The 10601-nt window shown below is 36.6% G+C and overlaps 1 protein-coding gene across 5 annotated transcripts; it reads left to right on the plus strand.

Moving 5' to 3' along the window:
- The first annotated feature begins 303 nt into the window (after positions 1-303).
- LOC143728905 (macoilin) lies at positions 304-10534 on the plus strand. Of its 5 annotated transcripts, none has more exons than XR_013199918.1 (12): positions 335-589; positions 1894-2035; positions 2235-2361; positions 2689-2812; positions 2915-3084; positions 3995-4424; positions 4544-4702; positions 5830-6000; positions 6213-6339; positions 6475-6547; positions 7963-8137; positions 9444-10534. XR_013199918.1 is itself a non-coding variant. In XM_077219812.1 (12 exons), exons 1-12 carry the CDS (start codon positions 513-515, stop codon positions 9629-9631), a joined length of 1992 nt encoding a protein of 663 aa, XP_077075927.1. In that variant the 5' UTR covers positions 335-512; the 3' UTR covers positions 9632-10534. The 5 variants fall into 5 exon arrangements, 4 of the variants coding, with proteins under 4 accessions (XP_077075930.1, XP_077075927.1, XP_077075928.1 ...); XM_077219812.1 differs by lacking the exon at positions 6475-6547 and adding an exon at positions 6572-6661 and having other exon boundaries at positions 6213-6351; XM_077219813.1 differs by lacking the exon at positions 6475-6547 and adding an exon at positions 6572-6661.
- Positions 10535-10601: the final 67 nt, after the last annotated feature.

Here is a 10601-nt window from a genome sequence, read left to right on the forward strand (position 1 = left end):
CTATCTATCTATCTATCTATCTATCTATATTCTGAGTCCAATCAGAGCGAAGCAAATAGTAAATCTGTAGTTGTTTATTTCAAATGGTAGCCTACTTAAAATTTTATGAATTTGATAGCCTCCATCAGCTAAATGAATGAATAAATGTAAAATGTAAATGTAAAAATCATGGACTACGTCTATAACAATCTTTTTCAAAATCTATTTTAAAAATAAAAATTAAATCAACTATGTTGATTTTGGTTTGTGAACTCAGTCACTTTAAATATTTACGCGTTCATACCGCATCTGTGTTAGTCACACACTGTATTTGCAACGCATTTCTGAGCCCCTTGTTCTCCAGACAGCGCAGATGTGGCGCTCGGTTCTGTGTGAAGTTCTCGAGCGTGCGCACATCCACCTCCACTCACGCACAAAGCGCTTCTGCTCAGGTTACTGTAAATGAGACCTCCAGTCTTACTACAATTACCTGTTTAATGGACTAAATAGCCAGCAGGACCAGAAGCCATAATATGAAGAAACGCTACATGGATATAGGCAGGCTACGAAAAATGAAAAAGATTAAGCTCACAGAGAAGATTTCCGAAAGGTATGACAGCGCGCGCGCTGCTTTGTTGTTTTGTTATTGCTCTTGTTCGTCTTCACCTGAATGGCTCGCGCTTGGCTATTCATAGCGCGCTCAACGGATTGACACAAACAAACAGCATCTGGTGTTATGATAAGAAATCGGGGTTTAATTCGGGGCGAAAGCTCGCTGTGATTTAATGGATGAGCGCAGGGCCGATTCTATAATATTTCGTGTGGAAACACTGCAGCGGGCCAAGCTGGTAACAAAATATTTTTAAATAACAAAACATATCCGCCACTTAACCTTAGCATTCCATGTTAAGAAATGTTATGGTATTTCATTTATTTCAAGCTCTGATATTAATGAGTCTAGTTTTGTTGTTTGATGCAGTGTCATCCAAGTCTTGTTATTTCTTCATGACAATACGATGTCTGAAAAACAGACAGTCTGAAAACACAGACAAACTGACAAGGGCCTCTGACTAGACAATATGCGCGCAGGAATGTCGTTTATGTAATATATTTTTTCTCTGAGATTATTTTGTTTCTGAGCTGTATAATGTGCCGTGAATTATGTATATTTATAAATTAATATAGCCTGACATGCAAAGCTGTGTTCTTAAGTTGTTGGGTGCGTTTTTATTCGATCAGGTTTGCTGATTTTAGACTATTGTTCCTAGTGAGCTCAACACACAACAGTGTAGTCTGAACTGAACCCGTCTCTTCTTTATAGAGTGTAAGTCATCTGGACAATAGCCTCCTGTGTTTATAGCTAAGCTTCATAGTGAAATGAACGTGCGCAGATTTCTCCTGAAACGGTTTCTTGTTCTTTAAATAGCCATGGCAACACTGTAGATTCGACGTTTAGGTGCTGATGCAGAAGATGAAATGTTGCCATGGTTACCAAACACAAAAGGATGTGGAGAGCAGAAAGCCCGAACAAAGGAATGGAGCACAATGGACTGTGTGACCAAAACATGGATTGTAACGTCTTCAAGAACTTACTTTCTGGGCCTTAACATCTAACGTATTCTGGCTCATGTTTCTTTTGAAATACAGAACAAGCTTGTTTGTTTTTGAGTCAATATTATCAAAAAAAAAAAAAATAGGCCTAATAATAATAAACGTATCAACAGAACATGTGTTTCTTTCGTAGTTCTGACTTCTGTTTTGACTTTAGTAAAACGTCAAACATATTTATTTTTTATGAATAAAAATAATTCACTTAAAAAAATTGTCTGTTTTTGATAACTCAATATTTTGCAGTGTTCGGGGGGGGGGGGGCTAATTTGAGACTAAAATTGTAATTCTATTCCCTGTTTTCAGCGCTTACTCTGTTCTGAAGTTCATGATTGTCTGGATGTTGGTGCTGTTAGCTGACTTTGTTCTGGAGTTCAGACTGGAGTACCTGTGGCCTTGCTGGCTCTTTCTAGGGACCGTCTACACCACCTTCCACTGTCATGGACTGGTAGGCAGCATGCAATTGTATTGTTTACTTTAAGAATCATAACAAAACCCAGTCTATGGTAAAAAATGAATTTTCTTGTTCCATTTTTATTTCCGATCCTAATATATGATATATGAATTTTATGTTCTGCTGCATTTGTGCATTTCAAATGACATAAAAAACAGACATAAAGAAACTAACCTCTGCTTTTCTTTTACAGGCCATCTGTGTGGTTTTTGTGTGTGCAGCATTTACCCTGGACTTATTCTGTTTAATTTTTGTACCCTTACACTGGTTGTTTTTTGCAGCCAGCACATATGTCTTACTCAACTATATGTGGCATACAGGTAAGCCTTAAACGCTTCTAATGAAGTTGCCATTTCATTAACACTCACAGATAAAGTCTGTAAAAAATTATTGTTGGTTTAACTTAAAAAAAGTATGTTACCTGGTTGCCTTAAATTTTTAAGTTTCTTGAAATTAAAAACAATGATTGGTTAAATCAACAGAAATTCAAAATATTGTTATCTGAACCAAATAAATTGATTTGACGAAGAAATTTGTTGTGATAAATCATGAAAATATATTTTTTACAGTGATGCACCTGAAAGTATTACAGACTATCTATAAACTTATTTATGTATTTACTTACTTACTCACGTGCTTACTTGCAGAGAAGGGCATTTGTATGTCAACTGTGACATTATGGATACTCTTAGTGTATATGGAGGCCTCTCTACGGTTGAGGGACCTGAAAAGCCCTCATGCAAATCTGTCCCATCTATTTGCTGCACACTGGTAGGTCCCGATTGTCGATTTTAGAGCAAAATGTAATTTGGGGTTTTAAATGAACAACTTTACCAGCTGTGTTTCATACTGTACAATAATTATTTCTTCCAGCATTGGTTATCCACTAGTGTATATGGGATTTGATGCAACCTGCTACTTCTCCAGTATGTTTAAGCTGCGTACTCAGAAATCTGTTCAGAGTGACAATGACCTCCACATGGATCTCCTGCAACAATCCCTACCTCCTTATATGCACCTCTACCCAAAATTGTGGTTGGAAGGTAGGTAAAAATGTCTTTAACGGTACCATATAAGAGACATATTTCCAAAACTATGTTCAGGAAGCCTTTCTAAATGTTCAATTGTTTGATATTGTTTAAAGAGACCATATTATACCCTTTTAAAAAGTCTAGATTTTGTTTTTGGGTTCTACTAGAATATCTTTTCATGTTTGAATGTTAAAAAAAAAAAAATCCCCATATATTACACCGTAATTTGCTCTGATTGGTCTGCTGGGCCAGTGCGTTGTGATTGGTCAACCACTTTGATTGTGTTTAACCATGAGTTTCAACACACTATAACGCAACTCAACCAGGCCTCGTCCCCCTTTTTTTTCCTTTTTGTTTTGCGTATGTGTCGGGCTAAAATTATTTAAATCATAAATAGTTTGACGTACATTCACGGAACAAAACTCAAGACTACAATCGAGGCTTTTCAGGGTGTTTAGAAACTGTACAGGCTTGTTCACACCAAGGAGTACACTCCACAACACAACTATAACGGTAACGGCACAGAGAAACAATTTTACTGAAATTACTTTTAGAATGATTTATTTCAACAACAAAAAAATCTAAACAAATCAGAATCCATGCTTTCAGAGCTCAAGCATTTAAAGTGGCGACGACAAAACTGCAGCACACGCTTAAAATAAACAGAATTATATCCGCCGCTGGTGTGGACGCTAATAAAGTTATCGCTTTAGTTATCGTTCTTGGGCTTTAACTCCCTTTGGAGTGGACTTTCTGCTTTGTAAGACATTTGCAGACATTTTTCATGCTCAAACAGCAACTTTACACATAATATAAAAATACTTTAATGTTGCTCAGAAAATCTGTTTGAATGATGACATAGTTTGCAATTCAATTTAGTAATCAAAAATAATTTCATTAAAATTGACACGTCTTTGTACAGATCCCAAATATAAGGTGACCAAATCCAGGCCGACGCAATACCAGTGTCCATCTGATGCCGTCACCTCAGAGGACAAACAAAACATGGAAGACTGCCTTCAAATCCACAGACTTCCTGCGAGACCCGAAAGAGACCCAAATCCCCAAACTCCAGGGCCTAAGCATCGTGGAGGTGAACTTCATTTGGACTCTACATCCATGTTAGAAACGACTGAAAACCTACCTCAGGAGGACCAGAGCAGCAAAGCTCAAAGACCCTCCAAGAGCTCCCTGCCTAAAGTGCATCGAGGTTCAGTGAATATCCCTAATAGCAAAGGGGAAAAGAGGCAGAAAGCCCCCAAAGCCATCAACTCGACAGGGGACTCTGCCGAAAGGTGCTCGTCGAACATCTCACCAAGTCCTCCAAACCCACACGCTGACCAGATGTTGAAGTATGTTTGCGTTATTTCATTTCTATATGTACTGATTCAGCTCAAAATTCATAGGTTTGCAGATGGTTAATGGATTTTGAGTACATTTACACAGTGATCTCCATCTGTCTGTTCCACAGGCTGGAACAAGAAATGAGGAAGCTGAAGGGAGAGCTGCAGGCGAGCAGACAGAGTGAGCAGGAGCTGCGCAGTCACATTTGTAATCTCACCAACAGTGAACACAGTCTGCGCCCTGAAGTCTCTCTGCTCAGACATGCAAATGAACTTCTGCAGAACAAGTGAGTCCTCTGATCTCTTCCTGTTGGTCTTGGCATTAGTGCTCTTGTTGATGTTCGGTCACACTGATTGAAGATTGACTGCTTGATTTGTGTTTATACATCAAACAAATGGGGTTTCTTTTTTGTATTATTTAACATTCAAATTTGAATCGTTATTTTTTACCATGACCTTTATGTGTAGATTGTATTACTCTTGTCTCAGACTTTTAAACAAACTATGAAAATTCATTATAAAAAATATTAGTTATTATACTTTTAAAAACTATGGTAATCTAAACAAAGACTAAATTACGCATTTCATTATTTATTATGCGAAATTTTTCATTACTTCCCACAACTGTGGCGCCATTTCCATCGCAATTACCAAATATTTGTCCCAGAAATGGGTTTTTCCCCCCATAAGTAAGTGTTAGCAAGAGATGAAAAGGAAATGAAAAAAATACAAAGTACCACTAGCATGTTTTTGTGTGGTTTTCCAATTAAGCTTATGCAAAAAAAGTGTACAAATATAATTTGTTTGTATTCAGAATACATAAATGCTAGCTCTGAAATTAGACTATGCCCAAATTACACTTACACTACCGTTCAATTTCTAATTTCTGTTTTTTTTAATACTTTTATACATCAAGTGTTTTATTAAAAAATATATATGTTAAATAAATGCTCCTATTCATCAAAGAATCCTTAAAAATGAATCTCGGTTTCAATATTGATAATAAATTAAATGTTTCCTGAGCAGCAAATCAGCTTATTAGAATGATTTCTGAAGGATCATGTGACACTGAATATAGAGTAATGATGCTGAAAATTCAGCTTTGCCACCACAGGAATAAATTAAATTTTAAAAATATTTTAAAATAAAATAATATTATTTTAAATTGTAATAATATTTCACAATATTACTGTTTTTCTGTATTTTTGTTCAAATGAAAGCAGCCTTGCTGAGGATGAGACTTCTTTAAAAAAGATTTTTTTTTAAATCACTTGAACAGTAGTGTGTAGATTAAAAATGAATGATGTGCCAAAAAGATAAGTATGAAAGCTCATGCTTTTTTTTTACTGTAAAAGTATGTCACTTGACCAAATCTAACGCTGTTCCTTTAAATCTTTGGTGCGCTGCTGTGCAGGATTCAGTGTCTCACAAAATCCAGACAGAAGGACAAACAAAACTGTTCATTGCTGGAAAAGAAAATCAGAATGGAAACAGAGGGTCGAGTTGCAGTAGAGAAACAAACTGCAGAAGTCAGAGCCCAAAAATTTGATGAAGCAACAATGTTACTCCGGAGCGCATCACATAGGTAATTGTATGTAGCAAGAGTGCAAAAAGCATTTTTATGCATATTAATCATGTTTATGTGATGTTGAATGATGCTTAATCTGTGTCTTTGAGACTAGGTCTAAATGGCCTGCTTTTCAATTATGGTTATAATTGGCAGAAGAACCCTCAATTCAAAATAGCAAAATGGCTAAATAAACTTGTAAATTGTTATATTTTTTCCATCTACTTTAGGCAAGAACACAGTGAAACTCAAATGTTGAGGAAAAAAGCTAAAGATCTAGACTCAGAGTACAAACAACTACAGCTGGAATATCAGGAGAAAGAAAATCGAATGATAGCTCTAGAGAATGAAGTGGAGGTAAAGGACGCGGTTCGTAGATCTGTTCAGTTACATACTGCATTGAATAGTTGTGATGTAATGGATATTTGTGGTTCATATTTTTGTGTTCTTCATGTTATGTGGATCCGGTTGCTTGCCCTCTGTGGTGTTCAGTCCATGGATCTTTTTATGGTTTGGAATGCTGATTCTGTGTTTTTCCCTGCTGAAAAATGGTCACCAGCATCAGGTATGTTTTGCATGCTGGGAACAGCATGGGATGTTTGTTGGTTCACTGCAAGACCAGCAAAATAACACCTCTAACCAGCAGAAATCAGCCTGGACCAACATGGAATTTATGCTGGTTCGCGCTGGACTTTTTCAGCAGGGTTTTTTTTTTTGTCATTATTTCTTGTTCTTTACCCAGTTTAAATGCTGTTAGTACCATCTGTTATATAAACCATGCCATGACATAAATCACGTCTTTCAGAAACTATTGTCCATCCTGAGAATTTTTGTATTATGAATTTAATTCAATCTTTTTAAGGTTTTTCTCTTTAATTGGAGAGCATTTCCAAATTTTTTTGTGTTGGAATTGAAAGAGTAATGCAAGTCTGCAAGACTAACAGGTATTTATTAAACTAAATGTCTGTATGCAACATCTGAATGTATATATGTTCAAAAAAATGCACAATATTTTCTGTAATTAGTTAAACAAATTAATGCTATATAATAATAATTTGCTTTTAAAATTTGTAAACTCTTTTTTTTAATAGTTGACCATCCGAAAATGTATGATCTACAACACTACATACTCCTCTTAAGCTGAAGACAAACATGTAAAAGTGAAGTGTGTAATTATTTACCTCTAGTGGCAACCAAAGGAATGACCAAAATCATTCTTAATAATTCCCTGCTTCTGCATATTTCCCTGCATACTACGCAAAAGCAGAGCATCAAATGAGTTGAATGCACAATTGTCCAGTAGGAGAAATTTGTCTGATTAACATACTGCATTCACAGAGATTCTTAAGTGAGCAGCCAGTGGAAACTGATAATAACGTTAAGGTTAATAAGTACGTTGCAGTGACGTTAGACGTTCTGCTGCTCTGGTTGTTGTGCGCGACTTATTTTGTTGATACTGGAACATCATTCCTGTCCGAAAATGTAGTCCTAACCCTATGCCTACCCTTAAACCTAACCCTACCTATAACTTATCTCTAAACTCAGAGGGAAATGATAGGTTAAAAACACTGATGTAAAAGCTCCTAATCCAGGTTGTAAGCCTAAACTTGGCATAAACTTGTCCCTCAAATCTGATTGGTTGATTGGAATGTTGTTCCAGGATCAACAAAGGTGTTGATCCAGGAACATGTTGTATTTGGTGAAATCACGTTCATTGTCTGGGTCCATACTTAAAGAATGTACTTCAGGAAGCTCTTCACCAAATTCAGTGCATAATCTGAAAGTTGAAATTACTATTTTAAAATCAGAAAACAATTACACACTTCAGCCTTTTCCACTGGAAGTTTATTTGAAACTAGACAAATGAGATTCAATTGTTCATCTGAATTATTCAGAATTGCTCAACTCTTCTATATCACCATTATTAAATACTGTACTGTTACCGTCTCATCCATGCAATATTCTCATGCTCCTCCCCAGACCCTCCAGAGGAACAGATGCAGCGAGCAGGAAGCGGACGCTTTGCTCTCAGCTCTGTCATCCTTGCAAGATAAGGCTCATCATCTGGAGTACAACCTGAGTGCAGAAACCCGTCTCAAACTAGACCTCTTCTCTGCGCTGGGAGACGCACGCAGACAGCTCGAGATAGCACAAGGTTCATCACATTTCAAATTATGCTAGTTATCCATCCAAGACTCACAATGCAACTGTTATTTCTAAGAATACATGACATATCAATGCAATAATGGAGGTTTTTAGAAATCTTCTAAACTGTAACTTTTGGATATCTAGAGGTTAAAAAATAAAACCTGCATGCATTTTTCGGAAAATGTTTTGGTTGTACTTCAGCTCTGCATGACTGTGCGGATGAATTTGACCCTTCACAATAGTGAATGCTTGAGCTACTTTTATCTGTTAAATAAATAAATTACCTGTTAAGTAAAAAAAAAATGCTATGAGCGCATCGCATTTACAACATTTTAAATCCCTCACCATCTCTGAAAGGCCAAGCCAATGTTCCTTCGAGGCATGGCCGCCGATGACCCGTACCAAGTTTCGTAATGATACGCTAATGCGTTCATAAAATACAGGATTTTACTACAAAATTCTAAATAACTGATGTCCAAAATGGCCGATATGCAATGATAGGCATGTAGGACCAAATCTAATGAGACCAATGATTTTTGGGCAAACCGTTCAGAATTTATAAGCAAAAATATTTTTAATATCTCCAGACCAGTAGGTGGTGCTGTGCGGAAATGCTGCATATCACCTCAGATCATACTTGTGATGACATGTACCAAGTTTGGTCTGAATAAGCTAATCGTTGCGGAGATACAGCCTTGCATCCAATTCGGCGTGCTCTTCGTCGAATTCGTTTGCGTGTTATTCGAGAACGTTTGTGTTTATCAAAAATATTTTGATAACTTTTTGCCAGCATGGTCTAAAAATAATCCGATTCGATTTTCGTGAAAATCTGACTAACCATCTAGGAGTTTGAAAAATAATGTTTTTTGGGAAATTACGGCTGGATGCCAAGGAATCAGAGGAAACATATTTTTGTTTCTTGCCCTCACGGTTCAAAAGTTATTAACATAAACGTAAGTGAAACTTTGGACAGTTGGTGGCGCTAGAGATATTGAGTTAGAGATTCCAGGTTTGCTGTGGTGAACATTTAGACTGTCCTCTATCAGTGTGCCAAATTGCACAACTTTTTACCATACGGTTCTATGGGCTGATGCTTGGCCCCCATAAAATGAGTACATTAAGAAATGAACTCAGATTAATAAATTGCTATAGTAATTATTAGTTCATTGTAACAAATGTTTCGGTTACAGACAAAAGAGTATAGAATTTTAGTATAATAATATAATATAAATCAATAAATGAATATAAAATGATTATTGGCTTCTCTGTATCGGCCACAATATTAATATCTGTTTTAATGTTTTTTCCTACAGTTAAAATTTTGAAACAAGATCACGAGGTTAAAGAAATGAAGCAGAAGCTAGCTGAAGCGATGGCCGTGGCTCCAGGTATGTCGTACATGACCCCGAGGTCCTCTATGCCTCAGTATCTCAAGTTCTTCAACTCGGAGCGCTACATGCTGAATCCCAGAGCACTCATGTACCAGTGTCTTAAGAAATAAGACGGGCGAGGACAAATCGAATGGCTTTTGAAGGATTGTTTTGACTCGACATTCCAAACACGGGGGCATCTTTGCTTCAAGGTTTGCCTAAAAACTTTGCCTTTTGACAATGCCAACAGCCTCTAGTGAGTCTACGGCTGTGTTTACTGATTTCAGAAGAGACACTGAGGCTGGTTATAGTTGACCTTGCTTTGAGCCAAGATTCATTCCAGATGAAATCAATGTTGACTGTAAATACATTGTTGACCAGCGGATGACCAATCGAATGCTGAGCCAACCGCTGCAAGCTGCATGGACGGCAAGATATCAGTATGAAAAAATTGTGTGAACTTGAGGAGTGCAGTTCATCATGAGGACAGGATATCCTGTGTTGAGTGTAAAACGAAGAGGCTCTTCTTCAGCCATGACAATAACAGGCCAATGCCTCACTTGGTCATTCTGTGCCTCATTATTTATGTGAATTCAATTTATATAACAAGCCAATATCAAATGTAAGTCAGTATGTGAATATTCGAGTGCTTTGTACTGTTTTGTATTCTTTTTACATTACACACATTATACAGAAGTGACCAACACCCGCCCCCCCCCAAAAAAAAAACGTTTGTAGGTTTTCATGTTTCTGGAATCGTTGCCTTTTTTAATGTATCAATGGGATGTTTTTTATGAGAAGTTTATTTTTCTGGCTTGACATACTTTCTTCTTCTTTTTTTTCCTAAACCAAAATGAAATAATGGTTTTATTTTGTAATTATACTTGGTCTGCATGCAAATTTATGTAAAATGATTGTTTTGGACAAAAAAAGGAAAAAAAGAAAAATATTTTGATGTCTAATTGTGCATTTGTGCAAGGGCTGTTTTCTTCCAATAATTCTGGGAGCAGTAATAAAGTCATTTTAAATGATAATCTTGTATTCTTCTCCATAAGATTTTCTGACGGAAGCGGTTTAAAAATGAACATTCTTTCATTCGCT

Source organism: Siphateles boraxobius, unplaced genomic scaffold, assembly GCF_051911475.1.
Source record: "Siphateles boraxobius isolate OS27281-9 unplaced genomic scaffold, OSU_SipBor_1 8, whole genome shotgun sequence".
NCBI lineage: Eukaryota > Metazoa > Chordata > Actinopteri > Cypriniformes > Leuciscidae > Siphateles > Siphateles boraxobius.